This window comes from Pimephales promelas, chromosome 7 (assembly GCF_988280905.1).
Source record: "Pimephales promelas chromosome 7, fPimPro1.hap1.1, whole genome shotgun sequence".
NCBI classification, from domain to species: Eukaryota; Metazoa; Chordata; class Actinopteri; order Cypriniformes; family Leuciscidae; genus Pimephales; species Pimephales promelas.
In genome coordinates this window covers 31,457,198-31,484,154 of record NC_142775.1, presented here as the reverse complement: position 1 = coordinate 31,484,154, position 26,957 = coordinate 31,457,198, and the positions used below count along the sequence as shown (strand labels likewise).

General features: G+C 36.2%; 1 protein-coding gene across 7 annotated transcripts in view; it reads right to left on the bottom strand.

Annotated features, from left to right (window-relative positions):
* Positions 1-26,957, bottom strand: part of myo16 (myosin XVI) — a 166,552-nt gene that overhangs the window by 53,039 nt on the left and 86,556 nt on the right. For all 7 annotated transcript variants that reach the window (XM_039683123.2, XM_039683120.2, XM_039683121.2 and 4 more), the window contains 11 exons: positions 25,145-25,262; positions 24,821-24,968; positions 23,527-23,644; positions 20,228-20,345; positions 18,560-18,631; positions 15,587-15,728; positions 12,831-12,903; positions 5,659-5,811; positions 2,827-3,027; positions 2,543-2,618; positions 1,844-2,016 (listed from right to left, as the gene is read on the bottom strand). In XM_039683123.2, the coding sequence (XP_039539057.2) occupies positions 1,844-2,016; positions 2,543-2,618; positions 2,827-3,027; positions 5,659-5,811; positions 12,831-12,903; positions 15,587-15,728; positions 18,560-18,631; positions 20,228-20,345; positions 23,527-23,644; positions 24,821-24,968; positions 25,145-25,262 (1,392 nt within the window). The remainder of the gene's footprint in view (positions 1-1,843; positions 2,017-2,542; positions 2,619-2,826; positions 3,028-5,658; positions 5,812-12,830; positions 12,904-15,586; positions 15,729-18,559; positions 18,632-20,227; positions 20,346-23,526; positions 23,645-24,820; positions 24,969-25,144; positions 25,263-26,957) is intronic.

Sequence of the window (26,957 nt, the reverse complement as noted above, 5' to 3'; positions counted from 1 at the left end):
ATTTTTTTAAAAAATGAGTTTGTCGTGTCATTCTGCTGCGGACAGAACCCTTTCACTGCTCCATCAACGTTTCATGCCGAATCGCTATATTTCCTTGTTTAAAATGTACTGCAAGATACAGTTTCTTCCCAAGCCGCGATAAGCACCAGCCCTGTTTTTAGCCTAAACACGATAAATCCTCAAATTCAATGAGCGCTCTACACAATCCAGCACGGCGGCACTCTGAACAGAGGTGTATTATGTTCATTCATTCCTCAAAATGAGTCCTAGTTTTCTAGTCGACTAGTAGTAGATCATTTAAGCCATTTGTATTATCAGTAATCACATATATTGATTTAATTAAATGGGAGAGAAACCATATGAGCGTTTTTAATTGCATATTTCGCATCTCAACGTATGCATAAAGCTTGCCACAAAGAACCGGCAAAAGTAATGATTATGCATGAAACATTTGAATTGTTTATTAATAAACTAGTGTTTTCTGTCAGTGTCAGCAACAAAGATAAAGTTGATGATGCTTACTCGCCATCTTCGCAGTGAACGCGCATAGAGAAACGCATACTTCGAATTAGCCTACATACGCAGAGAGTTGCCAATTTATTTTTGTTTTTAATTGTTTTGTTTAAAAGTAGATGTTTAAAGCTTTCTGTAGCTTAGTTCTCAGGCCTGTGTGAGGCAAGCATCGCGGTGTTTCGGTTCATATTATGAGACGCGCTCCGGTTCACCTGCGCGCCTCTGTGTCCTGATTATATTGTCTGATATTTACTTCTAATGTATTAATCCAGTCAATTTGTCGATGAAACATTTATTAAAATGAAGATACAATTTATATGAAACGAAATTTACAAGCTTTCTACAAAACAAAACTTAATAAGTGGTCAAAATCATGTCTGACGCACTCCAAATATTTTCCGATATTGGGCAGCTTTTGAATTTTGATCCTATCTTACTCATCTCATGCGGTTCCCTTTTCATAGTCTACTCAACATAGATGAAATAATAAAAATAAGTAATGTAATATTATTAAAAACAAATGTGAAATGTTTATTTTTTTTTTATTTTTTATTTTTTAACTTATATTTAAGCGTCATGCTGCTCCGCTTTGCTCACATGTTATGTAGCCTGTGTGTGTGTGCATGTGCTGGAGGGGTGCCCATCCCTTTTTTGAATATCGTTATCATATATTGATCATTTTTAATAATTCGTTTTTTCATGCATATGTTGAAATTGGTATTAATAATTTGTTTTTTTTCATGCATATGTTGAAATTGGTACTATTTGTTTGAGGTTTATTTCGATTTATAGCGTTTTGGAAAAAAATAAAATTAACTTTTAAATTATCATTAACAATATTGTTGTTTGATTTAATAATTATTGTTCAAAATGTTCAGACTGAACCAATAAAACATTTAAACAGGATAATTTGAATATTCACAAAATGTGTGGGTCTAGGTAAAAAATGTAGTTTTCCTGAAAACTATTGAAATGGATTTATAGCGTTTTGGAAAAGAGCTCTTCATATATATATATATATATATAGAAAATTTCATAAAATATTATATAAAATACTTTAAAATATAAATGTTAATAAAAAAGAAATATAAAACATATTTTTCTAATAAAATAATAATAATAATAAAAGTATTCATACAAATATAAATGTATAAACATACGCATTTATTTTATTAAAAAAACCCGCATAAATGAATGAATTAACCCCCCCCCCCCCCCAAAAAAAAAAAATAAAAAAATCAAACTAAAATACTTTGCAAATAAAAAAATACAAATATATGAAACTGGGGTAAATAGGCTGTGAAGGTTCCACTGTTATGAATTAAAGTACCTTGTTCAGTTCCACATATTTCTTGGCATCTCTGGCAGGATTTAGTGTATTGCTCTTGTTAAGCAAAGTGCCTTTGGGCCCGCAAAGCTTCATCCGCTGGTGGTGGGGAACCAATGAACCCGTTTGAGTCAGCTTACACTGGAACATTTGATGGATGAGCACATTCTCGCTTGCTACACAGGGGGGGGGGGAGAGAGATGGAGAGAGAAAATAAACACAAGGCTACACACGTTTGGAGCTTAATTACGCCAGGCGCCAGAGCTAATTGTCTCCCCTCATTAACACCATCCCCCACGAACAGCCTCACAAACAACATAACAGCGCCCCATTCAGATCGCAACGTGTGCACACGCTCCTGCCTCATGTCGACCTCTGACCTGCTTAACGTGGGGGAGAGGAGCTGGAATGTCAAGCCTTCCAGGAAATGCACTGCAGCAGGTACGGATGTTAAGATTACAGTTGTTGGGGATTAACAAGATGTTAGTTAGGTCACACTACTAACTGGAAACAGCTACCTGTACTCTGTTAAAATCAGTAGTGAATCGTGTGCAGTCTAGAGAATGAAAGTGCAGTACAAACAAAATATTGGGCAAAATAGTTACAAAATAGTACAGCTTTTGACAGGAGCTGCGGTTACCATGGTCCATTTTTTTTGAACATCAACAGGTTGATGCAGCACAAAACTCATAATATCCTTACTTTTCATAACAAACAAGATGTTTTGGGGAAGAACATCCTTGTTTTTGTCCAGCGAGCCCGTCAGGTCGTAGGTCATCTGCAATATAGGACACACAAACACACCAGTTCGCAGTTAGAGTTCACCCCTAATAATAGCCCTCACGCTCAGCATGACATAGCGTGTTGACTCTCCGGAGGACTTCTCAGAAGTGTGTGACTAGGGGTTTGTGTGCGAGTCTCCGACTAAGCACATGACCGTGAACTCAGCATGAGCATGTGTGAACTCGCAGTTTCCCGTAACCCACCTTGCCGGCATAGTGGTTGACAGTAAACGATGGGCCCTGGTCTTTGGGTGGGGGGTTCCCATTGCCATCCTTGGTTGTGAGAGAGACGGTGTCCGTGCAGGAGGAATCCAGCTGTATCTGCACTCGCTTATAAAGGTTGACTTCACATGGCCTGAGGGACTGACTCTCCTCATCAATGATGCACAGCAAACCCTGAGGCTTCTGTAACACACACACACACACACACAGTTACACTGATGGCTAGGGGTGGCACGGTACACGAAAAAACACCCGAACCGTTCGGTTCGCTTGTCTCGGTTCGGAGCGTGTGTGCGTCTCACGGTTCGACCATGCGCAATGTAACCTCGTGCCCGTATGTGACGTGTTTTCTTTTCGCGCGACATAAACTTGTTCGACTTGGACCGGTGCTGCACAGAGCGACCGGTCAATAACATCATACTAGCGCGAGTCGATTTGATGTCATTACCGATCGCTCGGTGCAGCGCCGGTTCAAGTTAGTAAACAAGCCAGTAAAAGTGGAGTATGGAGCGCTGCAGGTCACGGTACGTGGAGAAATGGCTAGTGGGAGAGATGAGGGAGTTGGAGGATGCGCCAGCGTCGTAAGAGTCTATGGTATAAGTCTTGTGTGTGGGAACATTTTGGATTTCATGTTATGATATTTTAATATAACGCTACAGTGGCACTTTATGTTTAGATAAGAGCTTCAGTCATACGTTTCCAAATCCTGCACTTTAATTTTAAGTGGAAAAAGTACCCTCACATTTTGGGAATAGAAGCATTGTTGATACTGTTTTTGTGTTGAGGTTGAACTTAAATTTCACTTTATGTTTATGGCCTTTGCTATTGCTATAGCTTTATTATCTATAGGCAATGAGGTTTCATGTATATTGACATTTAAAAGACAGTGTTTTAGGAGTTCCTCTCTTTTTCTTTTAAAATATAGAATTTTGGTAAGAGCTACAAAAGTTAGCAGTTGATACATGAAAGTTAATTTCTTTGTGTAAATAAGATTTATGTGATAAAAATGCACATGTTCTTGTAGAGATAGTGATACACATTCTCCTTTTTTTTGCCAAATAAACAAAAAGCATGTCAATTTATTCTCTCTTGCTGTATCTAAATCTCACCTAGCTTTCCTCTGAGATAGTCCCAAAATGTGCTTAAAGTCAATGTGTCAAATTCAGTTTGTGCATGATTGCATGAATATAATATATACTATATTTTTTAATACTGTATCCTAAAGTGTGGATAATTAAGCTATATATCACATGCTGAAGTACATTTCTGGAGTGTTAAGATTAAAAGAAAAAATAACAAGAACCGTACAGAACCGAAAACCGTGACCCTAAAACCGTGATACAAACCGAACCGTGGGTTTTGTGAACCGTGCCACCCCTACTGATGGCTATTGCGGTAAAATGAGAAAGCAATAATGTACTGTAGGATGGTCAATAGAGCAAAATAAACTCAAATGTGATCAAAAATTTTACTTTAGCCTGAAGGGATTCATTTTATGATCACGAATGGTTGTTTAAACAGTTATTTCTAAATGAAGCACAAGCTGAAATTATTATTTTATTATGAGAAGAAAAAGACCATAGAGTGCCTAGAGAGACATGGAACTATAGCGCAATTATGTAGGATATATAGATATGGAGAGTTCAGATGCAAAAGCCTCTAAGTGCCATTTGAAATTTTCTCCTAGAATGATCATTTTTATCCAGCTTGTATATTTAAGTTCAGTAATTTCACTTAAATGACAATTAATAGGTAATCTTCATTGCAATTTAAGTGAAATTACTGAACTTAAATATACAGCCTTGATAAAAATGATCATTCTAGAAGAAAATTTCAAATGGCACTTAGAGGCTTTTGCATCTGAACTCTTCATATATTGTACATACATCTGACTGCAGCATGGAAGGATTGACCAATCTTTGAACAATTCTTACAGTGTAAGAACTTCTGAAAAAAACATGACACATTAAATGAAAGTGACATGTGAAGGCCAACTACAGTGGCCAATACTCAAATCCTCTGCGTTTAACCCATCCAAGTTTGTGCGCACATATTAGGAGCAGGGAACAAACCATGACAAACACACACCCAAAGCAGTGGACAGCCATTTTTGCTGTTGCGCCCAGCCAGGGAGTCTTACTCGTTTAACCTTTAGGCCACGACTGCTCCAAAAACAAGTCTTGTATGGAAGATCTTGTATATACTTGGAAAAGTATGATGATGTTGCCATGCATTTTTTTTTACTACTACGGTAAAACGAGAAGGTGACATTAAATACTTTGACCCCATAGTTTACATGCCTTGTGGTTTGACGTACTTGACTAGTAGACTTGGTGCAGCTGTTTATCAGTAAGGGACATGTGAGAAAACATGAAATAGGCTGTAGTAAAACCCCCTCAAATGTACGCAGAACATATGTAGTGAGGAGAGGTAGAGCACAAATGTGTGTGTGGCGAGTCAAAATGTGTGTAATGTGCTTAAGTGTGTAAACCGCTGTGTCACTTGGTCTCGACAAAAGCGAGAAGTCATTTCATGACTCATAAAATGGTGACATCTGACAAACGGCTAATAGAGTCATAGTGTAAAAGATGTGCTTTATCACATCTTTGCGACACCTAGGGGAATTCAGCGCGTCTGGATGCATGTTAGCCTTTACAAAAGAGTCAGCGGGTGCATCCGTTACTGAGTCAGTAAATGAAGAGACGGCAGCATCAGCCATTAAAGAGACAACAGAGGGGCTCTCGTAAAGGGTCAACAGCCTCGGGGTGGGGAGAAAGCTTTCTCCCCGGCTCTCGGAAAGCCACGACTGCGTACCTGGAAGAAGAAGTCCAGCACCGCTGTCTGGTTGCCGAGGGAGCGTAGCGTCTCCATGGCAACCCCCTCCTGCAGACATTCCTGCTGCTCCTGCTGGAAGAGCACCTCTGCTGTGTACTGCCGGATACGCTCGTTCACCATGTTAATGCACAGCTACAGACAGAAACACACAAGGGAAAAGCCTTTGTTAAGCCTCTGTACTCACAGCATATGGACACTTACTTATTAAATAGAATAAAATACACTTTCGCTGAAGAATTGATTAACTCGTTCATTTCTCATGTTAATACATCTTTGTTGACACGTGGTTGCAAACAATGTTTCTCATTAAGTGGTCAATATAGCCAAGTACAGTAGGGCAGGTTCCTCCTTAACTATGGACACTTCCGCACTTTTTGGGAGTTTTACAAAAAAATAAACGAGTGTGAAAAGTAAGAGTTTGGTTATGCAGAACAATTCTGTTAATTTCCACCACAGTAAGTTCTAACCGTGTGTTTTTTAGTTTTTATTTTAATTTAATTTAATTTTTTTTTTTTTGGGACTAGAAATGATACTTGGTAAAAATATTATCTTCTGTTCTGACGTGCCTTCATTTTTATATTTTTTCTTCACACATTACACGTCATATTTTTTTCAACCTCTTTACTGACACTGTTGTATTTAAGTACAGTAACTTAATTCATGTTGATTTGCAAAGGATGCATCATATATAATTATAATAAATTACTAATATTACATTTTGTATCAAAATAAGACAGACAGACAGACAGACAGACTATATATGGATAGATATATACATGCATATGAAGAGTTCAGATGCAAAAGCCTCTAAATGCCATTTGAAATTTTCTTCTTTAATGATGATTTTTATCAAACTTGTATATTTAAGTTCAGTAATTTCACTTAAATAACAATTAATAGGTAATTATCATTGCCATTTAAGTGAAATCACTGAACTTAAATATACAAGCTTGATAAAAATGATCATTCTAGAAGAAAATTTCAAATGGCACTTAGAGGCTTTTGCATCTGAACTCTTCATATGCATATATATATATCCATATACATGTCTATATATGGATACTGCTCATTTAAAACAAGCATGTGTGTTTTATCAGTTAAAGCTTACAGATAGATGATAGATAGATAGATAGATAGATAGATAGATAGATAGATAGATAGATAGATAGATAGATAGATAGATAGATAGATAGATAGATAGTATTACACACTGTTCATATGTCTATATATTGATACTGCTCATTGATAGCAAGCATGTGTGTTTTATAAGTTAAAGCTTACACTTATGAAGTATATTTATATATTTAGCATTCCACTTATTTTCCAAACAATATCTATGCGCGCAAAGAGCTACAGTAGCATGTGCGTTAATCAGCTCTTAACGAACATGGCTGTGATAAGTGTTCCACGTTAACCCTTCACACTCATTAACTCACAGTTCCACACGCTACAGTGAGCTGCTTTATTCCAGGAATTCATCCTAACATCCCAGTCACTGGACTCATTTAAGTCATTTATCATCGCAATCCGGTCGAGATGAAAGTTAAAGAAACAAGGAACCCAAATAGAAGGGAATTCAAAAAGATAAAGCATGTGAACATAAGGTACAATTTTTTTCTGATGGAAAGGAGTAGGTGGTGGCCTTTTCCCCAATAATAGAATTCCTCAGCCACACTTCAACTTCAAACCATCTAGCTGCTGATTTAAGATATGTTTTTCATAGCTCTCAAGAGCTTATATATGATGGAGCCTTTTTGATATTGCCGATCAAAAGTCCATCTGAGGGAAGTGCACGTTCTTCCAAGTTTAATGTGGCAACACACACTGGATGAAGTACAAACAGCAACAGTGGAAGTAATGGAGAGGAAAGAAAACAAGCATGTTAGAAAAGATCATCAATTTCTCATCATGAGGTTTTACAGCACTACGGGATGTCATATGGAAGACTGCCCAAGCGCTGACACCAATTCAACACACATCGTGAAAGAAACAGATGAAGAGCTTGGAGAAAGAGAGGGAGATTTCCAGAGCACTGAGCTTTTGTGCTCATCCATGGAGAAAAGATCCTACCAATGCATAGAGAACGTCCTACCAATGGCAGACAACATAGATACAACATTATCTTAAAAATGACTTACAGCACTTCTAACTGATGGACCAAACCATTAGTGTTCCATGTCAAAAATGACAGGCCTTATTAGCGATTATTGTATTTCTTTTTGAAAGTGGTTTATTGTAGACCTTATTGATCTAAGCTTACATACTTCCGTGTTTGAGTGAAAATTATTTTATTTTGGGCTGGTCAACACTAAAAGTGTTGACCCCCACCCCCCAAAAATGAATTTTCATTTATTCACTTATTTGTCATTTTAACTGTTGGAAACAGGGTGTAAAAGTGGACTTCAAAAATGTCTTATCCTGTTGCACCCTCTATAGGCCACGATCACCAACTAGTCAACGTCAAGCTTAAAGTGCCTTGGCAGAGAATACAAATCGACTAGTCTGTGCAACCCCTAGTGGACTTCTTGATTTCAATCAGACCCAATTCTGATACTTCCACAGTTATATCTAGTGGGTTTTAAATGCCTAGTTCCTACTCCTTAAAACAGTCACTCACCCCTTATTTGTGTTTTCTCTCATTATTGTGCCCTTGAAAGGTTAAGAACCGTAAATCTCTTTTGACGTGGACCAAAGATGTATATTTAGGAGACAAGCAATCGACATCTCGCTGTCCTGTAAGCATTCCCCAACCTGTCAAGCACACCAACACAAGGAGACCTCCCAGGGGATTGTGGGTAAGCACTTGTGTCTTATAGCACCAGCCCTGATTTACACCTTGTCCAACACTGTCAAGAAAGATATCCAGGAATGGCACGCACACACACCCTACCTGTCTACCTCTCAACAGTTGTCAAGATGGATATCTGGAGAACAGATCCACACACAGACAGATTTACCATTTAAATCATCAGTGCGAAAATTTAACTGAATGTCTGTTAATGCAATGCTGTTCCGATCCACGACATTTGTTTGTCGATATGTGCTCTAATTTCTTAGCATGGTTCAACAAGACTCTAGTACATTTCATTTGCACATAGAGTCTGGAACCGCACCATTGAGAAACGTTTCCTTCCTTGTAGGCGGGTTCACTATTAAAGTTCAAATCTATTGGATCTGCCCAAAGTCACTCACGATCTGCCAAAGACGTATGTCACGCGCCGAAATGGCTGGAAACAACAAGTCCGAATGATCAGAGGATTATGTTTACAATAGGATTTCAGTCAACGAGAGCCGCAGGTTTTGTTAATCTAGGAACAATTATTAATTCGAAATGTATATTTGACACGAAGGACAGTGATATATTCATTCAACGGTGGAAGCTGTGTCTAATCATTACAAATACGCAGCTGTGGTCGTTTCTGATCTGCCGCAAATGCTGTACAGTGAATGATCAGTCTGTCTCTATCTGCAGATGTGTAATAAACAACGATTTTTCATATTAAGTCTTATTGTTTCTTAATAACCTTAATTATGGTCTTCAAAGTATGTGTTTGTACATTTTTATGTGGCATTTAGTTTTTTTTTTATTAAAACAAATCAACCATTGCCATCTAAAACTGAAAATCAAATATCTTCAAAGTATGGGTTTTCACATTTTTATTTATGACTATTTTTTAAAAATAACAACCAATTTGTATGATTTACAACATGTAAAACTGACACACCAACCTCCTGCAGGAGTACACAAAGGGGCTCAAAATGTTCTATTCATCACAAGAATCGGGAAATTTACAGTTGGGAATATGAGTGACTGACATGACTCCTGAGCGGATCTTCAACAATAGTTTAGCAGCCAGGACTCGGGGCTTCCGAACACCGCGAACACCAGGCTAAACCGTCCGTCCAAAATGTCACGGTCATCATGCACGAGCTGCCCAGCACAAACTTCCAAACTTTCTGCCTCCTTCACTTGGTCCTCCGTTGTGCAACAAGAGGTGAGATGATAACAATCCGGCTTTAAATTCTTTATATTCGGCAGTTTCTTTTCCAACAACGGACCGAATAGCTTTTCTCACGTCTTTCTCCGCTGCCATTACTGAACTCAAACTGACGCGCTTACATCAACGTCATCGTTCTCAGCCACTCCCTCTATTCGCTGATTGGTCCTACAAAAAATTGATTTCTGGAAACCTAACGATACACAGCAGTACCAGACGCAGTACTGAAGGAAGATGAAATTGAGCGGAAGTGCGTAGGAGGGCGCAGCCAGGCTACTAATTTCTTTCCCGTCACACTGCAATGAAAAATGGCCAACCAAGAAGATTCACACTTTTGGTCATAAGCAACAGTTAATACACAAATCCTCTTTCACCAGCCTAAAGCCTAGTTCACACAACATGATTTTAAGCCAGATTTGCAAATCGTTGAGCTCGCCGACAGGTCAGGGTGCAAATCGCGGAATAACCATAGAATAGAATCGTTTGTAGAATCGTAAAGTGAATCGTTACCTCCTGTTGAGGATCACTCACGTTGTGTCGTGTGGTGTGAACTGCACAACAACGTGAATTTCTTGACACTCCGGATTTCACAGAGAGCTATATACTGTGAACCGCACAGTTCAGCCCGACGTTTTAAAATCATATAGTGTGAACAAGGTTTGTTTGTGAACTTGATTAGCAGGACAACACGCTAAACCAGCCAAGACCAGCATACCGACTTTGGTTGGTTTAAGCAGGTTTCAGCAGGATACAGAGTGTTCTCAAACAGATGCCCTTATATGACCAATCAGCTGTTTTAGCAGTTGGAAGTTGATGAGTAGCTCAGAAAGGAACAGCTATTTATTAACCATTACAACACAGCACCCCTAATTTACTTCATGCATCCTCCCAATAGAGTCTATGACAACAATGGCATTGGATGGCGCCAAATCCAGGCTTGATGGTTAATGGGTCAAAAACAAGTGTGCACAGAGCCGTCTTTGTGTGTTGTTCCAAGGGTTCAGCTGAGGAGAAAACACCCACCCCGTATACGTCAACCTCATCTGTCCAGTGCAAAAACAAAGCTTGGACAAAAGACACGGTTGCTGAGAATTCTGGGCAGGGGGTGGAGGTGCACACGTGGCGTCTTAGCCTTCAGTCAGACATTTGTCTCTCTCCAAAACACTAAAATAACAATTCGGGGGCTTGACAGCAGCAGCAGCTTTATTTTACACTAATCTTTTGATATACCTTCATATCATGTATAATATGTACTGTATATACATTCATGGCACACTCAGCTATGCGCATAGATCCGGCTCCAGGCTTCTGTTCAAAATTAAACAGCTCTGAAGTACGGCCACAACAAAAGAACTCGTTTCACAACTAGCTGAATGATCGTTCTCAACTGATCGCTCTGGGACATATGGATACAATCTGAGTTTAATCTAGAGTTTGAAAAAAAAAAAAGTAAAATTGTGTCATTTACTCACCCTCATTTTTTCTTTTTTCTTTCTTTCTTTTTTTTTTACGACTATGGAAGTCGATATTCAACTGTCTGGTTACCAACATTCTTTCAAATATCTTCTGTGTTCAAAAGAGGAATGACAAGGCTAATTTATAACTGATTAGAGCGGTCTTATAAGCAGCCATTTTTATTAACATATGTAGAACGTTCGTGACTCTCCTGTTCAAACTTGTTTATCAAAATGAACAAGTCTTTTTTCGTGTCATTTGGTTCAGTGAACGAACGAAATTAACAAATTGACTCGGAAAAAGATTTGTTCATTTTGATTAATGATTGATTGATGAACTTAATTTTTTTTTTTTTTTTTTAAATGACGGTCGTTTCGCTTAAGACCCTTATTCATCATCTGGAATCGTTTAAAGCCCTTTGAACAGTTTGCAGTTTGCACTGAAACTGTCATTTGGACCTTGAACCGTTTGGTTCCCATTGAAGTCCATTATGTGGAGAAAAATCCTGGAATGTTTTCATCAAAAACCTTAATTTCTTTTCGACTGAAGAAAGAAAGACATGGATATCGTGGATGACATGGATGACATGGGTGAGTAAATTATCAGCATTTTTTTTTTTTTAAAGTGAACTGCTCCTTCAAATGTGACAATTTTTGACAATTCAAAAATGACAAGTGACTGTTAAAAATATTTTTTACTGAATCATTTAAGAGATTCATTCAATAATACTGATTCATCTGGTAAATTAAACAAGTGTCTCTGAGTGAGTCATTTAATCATTTTTTTTTTTGAATAATGAATTCAAATAAATTACATTTTTAAATAGACTGCAGCATTTAACATTTTGTCAGAAACCTTTGTTTATTCATGATCTCTATTTTAAAACAAAACACTTGTGATTCTTATTTTACCCAGAATTGTGCAGGTCAAGGTTAACACAAGCTTGATGTATTTTCACATTTTATTATAAAATACACTGTAGATACCCTAGTAATACACCCCTTGTGTTTGAAACAAGTGTCATGAAACAAGTGGCTATATGACATTTTGTCATCAGGAGGGCCGGTAGATCGTCCGCACGCATCACAATTTGTGTGTCCACCCAAAAGTGCAAGTATAACAGTGCATACTCCATTGCATATACTTTGAAAGCTTTGCTGACATTACTGTGCATGAGATGGAGTGCAACACAGACAATTAAGTATACCCAGGTCTTTAAAATACTGTCTACAGAAGAAGCTGGTAGAGTTTTGGAACAGAGCTATAAAGCTACCTGTCTCGTTTAGAGTGAAATACTTTGGTGGTGGAAAAAAAAAAACGGCAGAGGAACATCCTGTCAATCGTTAAGTCTAAAAAAGCCATAGCCTTAGGCAGGAACATGCTGTGTGATAGGTCAGTGCTTTCCCCTGTATGGGAATGCCTTGATTCCCACTGGTCTGTGGTTCATTGGCAGCTCCACATCAAACCCAGTGCAGATCAGCAGGAGGTTGAGGAGGACCAGAATTCATAGTGAGAAGATAAGAAGCAACTTGTGTTCTTCAGAGCCAGTCAGACTTCACTTAGAAAGGTGACTATAATGTAAGCCTCAGTTGTCTGACATAATGATATGAAAGACCCTTTCAAAAGGTTCCAATCAGATGTTTAAAGTGTAATTATCATTATCATAATCATCATCATATCTGTGCCATCTCTACTTACCTGTTCATAACCATTGCGCTGGAATTCCTCAAAGCCAAAGATGTCCAATATGCTTATTTCAAGGGCAGGATCTCTGTCAAAACAAACAGGAACATATTTCAGGACTGTAGAGGGGAGGGTGATCTGAAGTCAACTATTTGTTTGGGGTTAAAAGAACCATAGCTTAAGTGCAAGGTTTATATATATATATATATATATATAAAAGATGTGAAAAAAAATACAATACTCAAAGGTCACTGACACGAAAAGAAGTAGGTTTTTCTAAGAAGCAAAAGGTTATGTCAAGACAATTCTGTCATCATTTTCTGTTACACCGCATCTACCCCAGAAGCACCCGGCGTCTCTGGAAGTGTAAAACATATCAGAATGTGTCCAAACACCAGCCAATCAGGACGGAGACCAGGAGTCTCACACACAAATCAGGAGTGAGAGTATGTTACTTCAGAAACAGTAACATTTTTAGAATTTAAATACTTTTATATGTACATGTACCTGTATCACCTTGAAAAAAACTGTACATGGGTCAAAATAAAAAGCAAAAATGCATTATATTTGTGAATAAAAATGCAGTGTACTGGTGTGGTCTCCATGGTGGAAACCAGCACCCCATTAACGACCAGTAATAAACATCCTCATATGTGCGTCGATGAACATTAGCCTAATCCAATGCGCCCACTGATCTGCTGACCAGGACACAGCAGGTCAAGCCTGCTTCACCCAGTTATTGATCACACTTCAGAACGGGACCTTCATTTACAATGCTAAACCTTTCCCCTTTTGGAAATAGATTACAATGGATTTTCGAATGTGTGAATGAGTGATTATTCCTTTAGCTCATTCCATATAGTCATTCATATACAAAAAACATATAAACACTACCGTTCAAAAGTTTGCGGTTGGTAAGGTTTAAGTCATGTTTTTGAAAGATCCCTCTCATGCGCAACTTTTTTTATTGGATTAAACAGCAATATTGTGAAATAATACTGCACATAATAATAACATAATAATAATAACATAATAAAATAACTTTTCTATTTGAATACATTTTAAAATGTCATTTATTTATGTGACGGCAAAGCAGGTTTTTTTCAGCATCATTACTCCAATCTTCAGGGTCACATAAACCTTCAGAAATCATTTTAATATGTTGATTTGTGGCACAAGACACATTTTTGTATTATTATAAATGAGTGTGTTTACATGCAATTATAATGGGATTTTGGAAATATTGTGATTAAACTATGCATGACTTTGATTAATCTAATGCGATTAAGCTCATAATCATAGTAGCCATATTTGTATTATACTATAATGTTGAAAACAGTTGTGCAGCTAGGCTAATCATTTTTGTGGAAACAGTGATTCTTGTTTGAGTCTTTGATGAATATAAAGTTCACTATAAATGTCTTTACTGAAACTTTGGATCAATTGAATTTCTTTTTCTGAATAAAACTGAATAAAGTGCCTAATTCATGTTAAAATTGGTGTTGGCGAGTATATGAAACAGTGTCATCGCCAGATGACCGGTAACAATTTTATTAGGGCTGTCAGATGATTAATCGCGATTAATCGCATCTAAAATAAAAGTTTGTGTTCACATAATATATGTGGGTGCACGGTGTATAATTATTATATATATATATATATATATATTTACTAATAGATTACTAGTCATACTAGAACATGGTAAATCATGAAAAATCACATTGAAATATGGTATATCATGGTAAATCATGCTTGCTAGATAAAACTTAATGTCTTTTGATGCTTTTGTGCTTAAAGGCCTAAACTGCTTGAACCCCGATAAATGCTGCTTGCAGCTTTAATTTATAAAGTGTTATTGCAGTGTTTAAATACTGTCAGAAAATACTGTCAGACCTACCTAATAAGCATAGTCTCTTTGTTATATTGTATCATTAGTGCTTTCGCTTTTAATTTGAGTATTTGTTCTTATTTAATTACTCACTGTTTACTTGTCTTTTTAAATGTATATTAGTCAGGCTAGTCGATTTAGTTGTGGTAAACATTTTCACTGGTATCTAAAATGTTTGTGTCATAACTGCCCAAAAACAGTTATGTCTGGTACATTTTCATGTCACTTGGCCATTGGCAGGTGTGTATAAATGTCAAACATAGATGCAAGGCAGGTACAAAATATTAGCAGGTCTTTACAGTAAATGATTAGAAGCTGCCAGTTTCTATTTGTTTCTGCATATTTGTATGTCTTCAAAGATGAAAATATGCTCGGTGAGTTTTTTTTTAGAGGACATGTGAAATTATGTGGAATGATGAGTCATTGTGACTTTGTCTATGTGTGAATAAAAACATACTTGGAGTTCCATGGAAATTTCAGTTTTAGTCGTGAGATACCTTTCTCATAATGCACTGGGTGTGCGCTCCTGCTCGAATGCTACTGGCCGTGCTGCTTATCGTTAGGTGCTCTCGCATTTGCTATGTAAACTATTCAAAAACTTCTCCGTGGCCCCTTGTTTTGACTGATGTTAAATCACAGAAGGTTTCTGAGAAGGATTTGGTGTGAGTTTCTACTAGTCACAGCTGAGTGCGTTCTGCGAGCAGTAGAGCCGAATAATCCGTATAGATCAATAGCTGGTAAGCGTCCCTGAAATTATACAGTATGTACACTGAAATGGGACTGTGAACTTTAGAACAATGACGGATCAATGTTAGTATCACAAGCACAAAACAGCACATCCACATAAAAACATGCATCCATCCTCACATGCAACGCATCTTACCCAGTGTTTTCTTCATGGCCTTGGAGGTAAAAGTTAATGTTATTGACCAAGAAGCTGAAGAGTTGTCCGTACAGAGCTTTGGCCAGGAAGTCTCTGTGATGGTTGGACATTTCAACTGTGTGGCGCCTTGTTATGACATCACCTGAAGCAGAGGGCAAATGCCAAGCGATTAGTGAATTTTTACATTTTTTCTCTGTCCATTTATCCATTCATCCATAAGTATGTCTGTCTGTCTGTCTGTCTACCTATCTATCCATCAACCTATCTATCTATCTATCTATCTATCTATCTATCTATCTATCTATCTATCTATCTATCTATCTATCTATCTATCTATCTATCTATCTATCTATCTATCTATCTATCTATCTATCTATCTATCTATCTATCTGTCTATCTATCCATCAACCTACCTATCTATCCATCAACTATCTATCCATCAACCTATCAATCAATCCATCAATCAACCTATCAATCAACCTATATATCAACCTATCAATCCATCCATCCATCCATCCAAATGCATCCATAAAAATCCATCCAAATCCATCCATCCATCCTAATCTGTCTGTCTGTCCGTTGATCCGTCCATCATTGCACCATTCCATCTATCGATCCATCCATCCATCTATCTCTACTGTACCTACCCTGTCTATCCATCTATTTATCATTCTGCCTGTCTCTGCCTATTTATACAACAATTAATTACCTCGTTTCTCTATCTATTTATCAATTCTCTTCCCTGACTGACCATCCAAATATCCATCCAATTATCCATCCAGCAGTTCTGTCTGTCTGCCCATTCAATTAATCATTATGTCGGTTTATCTATTTATCGGTTTATAAAGTGTTCTATTGTTCAATCTGTCCATCCATCCTTCAATCTTTACCTATCTGTTTATCCATCTTTTTATTATACTGCCTGGCTCTGTCTATCTAGCCAACAAAATATTGTCTGCATATTTATCTCTGTGTCTGCCTGTCAATCTGTCCCATCCATTCATCCATCCATCCATCCGGTTGAGTTTTGCTACCCCACAACCTAGACCATCACCAAACACCAAGCATTAACAGCATCTAAATTCAAGCTGGTCCTTTAAACAGTGCTGGAAGCACATAAAAAGTAGAGATTGCAGTAAACAAAAACAATCCAAACAGCGAGTGACTGCTCAAAACAACAGGGGGACAGAGCAAAGAGGAAAACAAACAGGAGACAGTGTGTCACAATTTGACTGATATACAACGCATGTGGGTGGCTGAAAAACAAGCGGCCCATTGTTGCTTGTGCTGGCAGAGGGGACACGGCACATGCTAATGTGGAGGACACACAACGCCTGGGCTCTGATGATGTGACCTTTGATGATGTCAGACACTGAATCACTGCATTCGCTATGCAATTCATGGCCGCCACAGTGCGTCAACTTCCAGATGCACACATTTCCAATGTCTGAACATCAACCAGTTGCCTCTGATTGCTGCATATATTAAACTGCACAAGTGTGGCATTGTAAGGATGACATTTCTCTCTAACTTGTTTAAGAAATACAATAACCAAAACAACAAGATTAGTTCACCCATAAAAGAACATCGTCAACGTTTATTTCAGTAATTGCTCATGACCTTAAATTTAGGTGGAACAGATTCTGAGTCTTAGTACTAACTTATGATAAACATTTTGTAAGTTTTGTATTCTAATTGCTGGACACAAGTAGATACACTTTTGGCAGAGGTCTAACCTCCTTGCATTGGCCGGGCTAAGGGTGACGATCTAATGATGATTGTTAGGTTTTAAGTACACACAACATAGTATTACATGTTTAAAGTATGACCCTAATTTAATAAATATTGCTTCCGGATGTTTTAGAATACTAAATAGTCGTGCTATCGTTCAAAAAACTTGGCAACTCTAGCCATTTCTTCGCCATTTTCACTTTTGTTGTCACATGTTTTCCAATAGAGCTCCCCCTAAAGCTTTGGGGTGTATATTTCACAACACAGTCATAAAAAAAAACTAAAAAAAACTCACTTGTGTCACTCCCCCTTACTTATGTGCACTTGTTATTACTGGAGCCAGCCAATTTTATCGTGTGGAGCTACGTCTACCGAGGTGGGTAATACTTCATACACAGTATCATAGAATTATGTCAAATTGCCATAAAGCAGTTCAGATTGACGTTCTCGCTTCTCATGAGACTTCCCATTTCCAACTTACCAACTTATTTTGAAAGATTGGTTTTCCACCAGGGAACACTGAGGGGAGCGGGCAAAGTCACCATTCTCTCCAGAACTGGTTCTTTAACCATCCAAATAATTTCTAAAAGGTTTTACTAAGTTGATATAGTATGCAAAATAATGCATACATTGCAACTTCTGTCCTAAACTCTAGAGCTAGGACTAGGATTTTCAGAGAATAAAAGCAACATTTCGATCTTAATTTAAATTTGGGGTGAACTATCCCTTTAAAAGAGAGGCATGGATAAATGAAGAAAGCGAAGAAGGCAGAGAGAGGCAAAACTCGGACAGACACAAGACAATGCCAAGTCTGCTTGTAATTATAGGCAATAGGTCGGTGTGTCCTCGATGGCTGAATTAGGTTAATATTCAGACATCATGTGATTCATACATACTTCACACTTGTTATATAATGATGCAACACGCGCACAGTCTAGACCTCATAACAGAACTGTGTGTTTATGTGTGTATATTTTGAACAAGGAGACAGTTATCCAACTGAGTCAAATTGAGCCAAATTGGGCACGCCAGTAACACAATCCAAGGCTAAATGCTTGAGGCCACATTCATTGATGGGTTTGTGACTGGGGAAAGGCCAGTATATCTCAATGAACAGCGTCAGCAGGACTTCCTGCAATGAGACTCACTCTATCCATTGTGCTATGCTAAACATGCTCACTTTAAATAAGTGTTTAGTCCATCGGTTGATTGATGCTGGTACATGGAAACTGAAACTAGTACCTTTGAAACACTGGACATCAGACGTGAGGGCAGAGCCTAGATCCTCAGAGCTCACCTGCAACATCCCAGCCACTACAGAAAACAAAAGAAAAAATACAAAAGATACATTTGTAAGATTACAAAGGTTTACAAAGCTAGATCCTGGTTAGATGAGTCTCATTTAAAAATCGTTATATACAAAATAAAATACAAATCTTACAATATTAGTAAATGAGACTTGATTTTTTTTTTTTAAAGGGACAAAAAAAAAAAAACAGTCCAGTTGCACCCAAATGCCTGGTATGTTCCTTTTGAAGTGTAAAATACACAAATACACATTTGCAATCTGAATAATGTACTGAATCTACCGGAAACGTGCTACTGATTTGTGCCCTGCTAAGCTTCTAATTTATGACAGGTACTGCCTTCACCTCACACCTCTTGCCTCTTATTTTAATTCAAATATACTAATATATATATATATATATATATATATATATATATATATATATATATATATATATATATATATATAATAGTATTATTATATAATATTATTATATTATATATATATATATATATATATATATATATATATATATATATATTAGTATATTTGAATTAAAATAAGAGGCATAATATATATATATTAGTATATATATATATATATATATATATATATTAGTAGTATATTTATATATATAAGTATATTTATATATATAAATATATATATAAATATATATATATTTTTTTTATATTCTTATATACAATTTAAAATAACATTTTCAGTTATTTTAAATTGTAATACAATTTCACAAAAAAATGTTTTTACTGTAGTTTTGATCACATAAATGCAGCTTTGAAAAAGTAAAACTGACTCTCAAAAACATAAAAAAAAAAATCTTGGCAACATCAAACTTTTGAGTGGTACTGTATATTAATTCTTAGAGATAATTACAACCACAAATACTTGTACAATTCATTAACTGTACATGATAGTACTTGCATGATGCACACTCAACATTTAACAACTTTGAATGTGGCTTTCAGATTTAAGAGTCAACATGCTATAAAACAAACACAGTCTTGTTTTCTTTTACGAATCCACTCCTCCTATTATGTACTTATAAATTACAGTACAGAAGCTGCCAAATACAAACGGCAATGAGCATGAGTGTGTTTGTGTGGAGTGTATAATATATGCCCATTTTGAACAGTGATCTTTTATATCCACAGTGACGGAAACCTCATAGAGATGTACATGTATCAGCTTTTATATTTGAGCACGTTGACGTCACTTGTTTACTCAGCCTCAGTATTATGCGAGTCGTTATGTAACACGAAGGAGACCGAGTGGCCGTTCTGTTCCGCTGTGCTGCTCTGCAGGGCTTAAGGAAACAGGTGACCCTGTGTGTGTGTCTGGAAAGGGGCGATTAGCTCAAAATTGTAGGACAGAGTGTGTATGTGCTGGAGGGTGCCGTGTATTATTAGAGTGGCAGAGAGAGTTTTCCATTGTGTGGTGATTGATTCCACTATTAGGCCATGGTAAGATTTGATGTAAACAACTCAGGATGGTGTGACACAGTTCTTTCTGCGTAGTCACCCGCCCACTTCCCCTGTCTATCCTCCAGGGCTCCCGGTGAAGGAGATCGGCCCCTGCTGGCCTCATGGCGCAGCTGCACCACTGACCTCTGTCTAGCAGCTGCAAGTCGGACACAAACGCAGTGTCAGCGTCTGTCAGGGCGGTGAAGCGCACATCTCCCAAATGCAGCAGTGCAGAGAGGACCACAAACAAATTCTCCACCTCCTGAAAGCGAAACAGACAAAGTCAGCCAGGACTGAGAACAGAAGCTATTAAATGGATGAACTCATACTTATCAAATAGGAGGCAAAGTGTCTGTGTTTTTAATAGTCAATAAACATATCTAAACTGTAATATTGGAGTCCCCCAAGGATCAATTTTGGGCCCTATCCTGTTTATATATTAATGACCTGCCTTTAGTCTGTAGAACACACACACACACACATATATATATATATATATATAAATCACATATCGTGTGTGTATATATATATATATATATATATATATGAAGAGTTCAGATGCAAAAGCCTCTAAGTGCCATTTGAAATTTTCTTCTAGAATGATCATTTTTATCAAGCTTGTATATTTAAGTTCAGTGATTTCACTTAAATGGCAATGAAGATTAGCTATTAATTGTTATTTAAGTGAAATTACTGAACTTAAATATACAAGTTTGATAAAAATCATCATTAAAGAAGAAAATTTCAAATGGCATTTAGAGGCTTTTGCATCTGAACTCTTCACATATATATATATATATATATATATATATATACACGATATGTGATTTTTTTAATGACTGTGATCACTGTTTTTTTATATTTTTATAAATTGAGCTTATTGAGCTTTTATTTTTATATTTTTTAAATGTTTATTATATTTGTTTTCACTTAATTTTAGTGTTAGTAATTTTCTTATATGCTTTTGTCATTTTTATATTTTATTTCAGTTATTCAGTTATTTCTAATTTTCATTTAAGCTGACATTTTTCATCTAATTTATATTTTATTTCATTTTATTTATTCATTATATTTTGATTAACAAACATGATTTTTAATAGTTTAGGTTAACAATGACAACAATTTAATGACTTCATTAAAACTTAAACTGCTAAAAATACAAATCAAGAGGCAAACTGAAATCATATCTATTTTTCCATCACGAACTCATTCGAGAACATACAGAACAATAATCTTTTTTAAAAAGAATATTATATAATAAATAAAAAATCATGTTTAATTAATTTCAAGTATTAACAGTCTATTAATAAAGTTAGTAAACATCTATAATAAGAAGAATTATAAAGTTTGAAATCAAGCAGTGTTTTCATATTTAAAGAAGAAATACCAGAGGAAACATCTTGGCCATTATGGAGGATCTTTGAACATTGTGTTGGACATTTGGGGAAAAAAGCTTGAGAACCACAGGTGTTTGTGTAAAAGAAAAAGATGAGGAAGTTGTATAAACAGTGATTGTGGATGTAGATTGACAGGCCAGTCTGAGAGACTGTGTGAGTGTGTTAGTGTGTGTGAGGGTCATCGAGGGTCGTGCTGCACTGATGGAATGAGAGAACAATCCTTCTTTAATGAAGCTGATTTACAGGTTCCTGGTAGGATTAGAACACAGAGTCTGGCTGGAAGTCAGGTGTGTGTGTCAGAGAGTTAATGTGTGTGTTTGGACCAACCACAAACTGAACGCATGACTCAAAACACTGCGAAACTCGGATTTTACACCCAACTAAACTGTAACAAAACGTTCAGGTATCATCATGAGGGTGTGCTTGTGTGTAGACACACGCAAATATGGTATATAAATGTAGTATGTCACAGGCTAGAGTCCTGAACATACCGTTCTAGCTGTGAACTATAACATAACACACAGGTTGGCAGGTTAGTGTGGCCTCAGGCTGAATGCTATGTGTTTATAGTCTACCGACATAGTGTAATGAGTTATAATGTTAAAACCTACATAAATCAAAACAACATGTCTGAAGTGGCTGGCAAAGTCAAAGTCATTCCAACTCTCTCCATCTCTGTATATGTGACTCACCTAAAACCAGAAGCACTTTGTCTACTTTAGACGAGACAGCTCAGCTTCTGCTGAGGCTATAAAGTAATGTCTGGATGTAGGCAGAGCAATCCAAAAGCTATTTGTGTATGGAAATATAGTGAATCTTTGCAGATTTAACCCACTTTGTATTGTTAAAAAGTCAGTAGTGCATGCAGATAAACAATATTTATTCGATGTTATCTGGAACGAGAAATTCACGTTTATTTGTCAGCATTCTTACTATACCTGACTGCTGCTTCCCGTTGCCCAACAGAACGGCAGTTTCTTTCAGTTTTTTTTTTCCTCACCGTTTGCCCTAAAACAATTGACGTATCTGAATATGCCTACTTCCATTCAATATAGTAGGCGAAAAACAGTATGTGAGCAGAGTAGTATGTCTACATTCATAGTATTCACAAAACAGTATGCGAAAAGTACCCGGATTACCTACGATTTCTGGGGAGATTCTGAAGTGCGCATTCATTGGACACTTTACTATCCCATGAAGACATTTGTGAAGTAGAAGTGAAGCAGTTGTGAAGTAGGTCACATGACAATGACAAAATGACGGATGTAGCACGTCTGAACACACTTTTTTAGTGTTCGCAATGTAAGTTTCAAACCAAATGTAGTACTTATCTACTATATAGTATGGGATTTTGTTGTAACAACTGTTTCATTGACTATAGAAACAGAGGTTTTTTCAGATTTTCCATCATAGCGTTCTCTTTGTATTTAAGATTATTTGCAGTCTTTACAATGTCCTTCAATGGAAACCGAAAGTAACTCAGTCCCACATTTACTCTTTTAATTGATCAACACAAGTCGACACCATTGCAACTAAAAGTTTGCTAAGAATTATTTCCTAGTAAAAGCAAGGCTCTCTAGTCCAGCGTACCCATAGCAGACTGGGAGTGGACTTGTATAGCAATACGCTCAATGCATTATGGGGTGTTTTTTTTTTTTTTTTTTTTTTTTTTTTGCAAAAGGGAAGACAACAGCCTTTTTTATTTGTTTTCTGAAGTCAGGTAGCAACCAAATGTATTCATTTTCAGTACCATTTTAAGGTTGGATGTCATATTGTCATAATTTTTGATCAAAATGTCGTGATTAATTTTAGCACTTGCAAAGCATTTAAATATAAATAAAAGTTTAATTAATTTGTTATTTACTTATTTATTGTTATTTCCAGGTTTAAATTAGACTTTAAATCCCAAAAAATTGTATGTTCGCTCAGATTTTTGGACTTTTTTGCACACACTTGAAAACAGAACTAAATATAAATGTATTGTGCATGTGTAGTAATTATGCATCTTTGGATAATGGATACATGTGTTCTTGAAGATGCGTGTACCAGTCTGTTGAAGCCGAGCGCACGCAGAGCCTGTTTAAGGGCCGAGAGCTTCTCTCTGCTCTCAGGACATGCAGTAGCTACTGTAGGAGTTTCACCGGGAGCCGCTGTGCTGAGACATCTGAAAAAAAAAGAAGAAAGAAAAGATTTGTGATGATTTAGTCCTTAAGTTGGCAGTGCCATCTTGACAAGAGCAATTGGTGTGGGAGTTTAAGAGGGCTAAAGTAAGTTTGAGATGTTCAAACTGTCAACGACATACTCACAAATTCGAGTCAAAGTAAGGTTAACGTTCAATTTTTTATGATAGCATTCCATTTTACCCCATGCGTGATTTCCTGAGGACGCTTGGAGTCACAGAGAGTTGAGGGTAAATTCATTTAAAAATGGATTCACACAGTACAGACACACACAAAAAACCCTTTAACATATACAAATTTCAATTGTATAGTAAACTTTCATCAAATTGCATTGAATAATCCAGATTCATAAATTTAAACATCATTTATTTTTTCTGTTTTTACCTATGAATACGAATAATAGATTTAAAATGGTCCATTTCCTTGTTCCATTAGAACTTAACACTTTGTATAAATCTTATTTTTTAAGCAATTAATTTGTTCCCTTGTTTCAGTTCAATCTAAACAAGGGAACAAATAAGTTCAAAATCGCCAAGATTGACTAAAATGAGGGAACGAATTAATAAATTGAGGACAAACTGTTTTATTTGTGGCCACGATTTAACAAAAACAGATGAACAAATTATCACAACATTGCCACAACTTGGTAAATCGAGGAAAAAAATACTTTATCGTGCACAAAATTCTCTAAAAACAAAACAATTAGCTAATCGTGGGAATGCTTTGTTAATTTGTGGCAATGATTTCCTAAAAATGAGAGAACAGATTCTTATATATATATATATATATATATATATATATATATATATATATATATGAAAAGTTCAGATGCAAAAGCCTCTAAGTGCCATTTGAAATTTTCTTCTAAAATGATAATTTTTATCAAGCTTGTATATTTAAGTTCAGTAATTTCACTTGAATGGCAATGAATATGACCTATTAATTGTCATTTAAGTGAAATTACTGAACTTAAATATACAAGCTTGATAAAAATGGTCATTTTAGAAGAAAATTTCAAATAGCATTTAGAGGCTTTTGCATCTGAACTCTTCATATATATATATATATATATATATATATATATATATATTAATATTTTTTTAAGTATTTCTCATAAAAACAGCATGAAATAACATGCATATCTACATTGCATGTGTTACCTGTGGGCTAAGACGTTGTTTAGATATAGATTACTCTTCTCCTCTGCTGAAAGCCCCTCAGCCATCAGGTAGAAGATGTTGAAGTTCTGCTGATGCGGTGGCATGCAGATAACCCTCGACTTCTCCAGCATGTAAGTGTACAGACGGCCTGAACAGTGAGAGAAGAGTAGAAAGATCATCTTTGGAAATATTAGTAGAGCAATTGCACCCTCTATAGGTGAAGGATGCCAGATCAGAAGTCCTCTACTGTATTAGTCCTGTATTCAAGCAGCACTATGAACAAACAGAAACATTTAAAGTGAAAACAGGAGCAGTCAGAACTACCTCTGAGCAGAGTTTTCCTCTTCTCGCAGTACTGCAGTGAGATCAGCTTGATGAAACGGCTCGCTGAGGAGTTCATCTGAGTCTTAGCATGGCCAAAAGCTTCTAAGATCACATTCACCTGCAAACAATAAGAGAGAGAAAAAAAAAAAAAAAGAGTTAGTAAAGTCAGTGGCATAGTGGACAGGCGGGTGGCGTCCGCGATACAGCCTAAAATTATTATGATCAAATAATTTTAGCATTATTGATGAATCGTCTGTGGTTATTCTTTAGAATCCAATTATTTTAGATAATTACTTTTAATTATTATTATTATTTTTGTTGCCATCCAAATAAGGGCAATTTAAGCACATAAAGAAATGCCATAAAAGCACAATATTGTGTCTCCTTTTTGGGAAAAATATTATATAACATATAGTACAAAAAAATACTATTATAAAGTACAAAAAGATATTTAAACAAAATTAAGGTTTGTGGGATTTATCAGACTGCATTACATAATATAAATAATCATAGTAAATATCATTTATTGTGTTTTATTATTATTATTATGTTTGATTCCAATAATGATATATTTATAAAAGGCCTACACTGAACAAAATTGAATTTATTTACATTATTTAAATGACAATTCATCTTCACGCGATTCCACGATCTGAGGCCTGAGATTCCAACGAGGACTTTGTCTCAAACCATTATTTACAGAAAGATGATGAAGCACAATAAATAAATAAATAAATACATATATAATGCGCAATCCATTCACAATTTAAAATTCCTGTCTATAAATTAAAAAAAAAAAATACAGTCATCCAGATATTGGCTGAGTCAACATTTTTAGTGACTCTATTTGGTGCCAAATTAGAAATAATAATTGCTTTGCTGTGCATTTAATCATATGAAAGTCAAATATGTTAGTTAATTAATTGTGTGTGTGTGTGTGTGTGTGTGTGTGTGTGTGTGTGTGTGTGTGTGTGTGTGTGTACTGGGCAGTTTTTAATTATATGTATTTGAAATGCATAAAATACTAATAGGACTACCAAATTTCCTATCAGTTTTTGGATAGCAAGACAATTCCGTGACACATCGTATTGACCCTGTTAACATTTCCCGGGTTCCTCACAAGTGGAAGTCGTCATTATTGGGTAAACTTCTACAGCAGTGAATGAGTTTTTGTGTTACCATTTGTCTCAAATAGAAACTTCACAACTTTCAAAAAGAATAAAATTGAGAGAGATTGATAATGGCAGTCAGACGAGAGAAAGATCAAAGATGTCAAAAGATGTCATTTTAATAAATTCCTTTTTCAAAGCAGTATTTTGTATTTTATTTGAATACATTTGATTTCGTATATTTGTATTTTTTTATCAAATACTTTCTGATGTATTTGTGCCCATCTCTCTGTGAGTGTGTGTATGTGCATTTTATCTGCTCTTCCCTTGCTAACATCTCATTCATGTGATGAAATTCTTTGATGAAAAACCCTAAGGCCTTGATCACTTGGAATCTGCAATGGAGCCGATTTATTATTTATCTTTTTTTTCCCCCCCTTGTACTGTATGCTTAAAGAAATTGTATAAATATTATGTGGTTAGATGTAAAAATAACTCCAATATCATAGACTAGGGTTCTGTCATGACCTGTCTTTGTTTACTTTGCCACCAGTTGATTTGTGTTCAAAGAAAATTGTGTGTGTATGCTGACAAAGCCACTGTGCTCATGACACACAATATGGGCATTTGACACTTGCTTCCACCAGGTGGCAGTAAGTCACCATTGATTAGATGTTCTCATTAGGAGAAAAAATAGTGTTGAG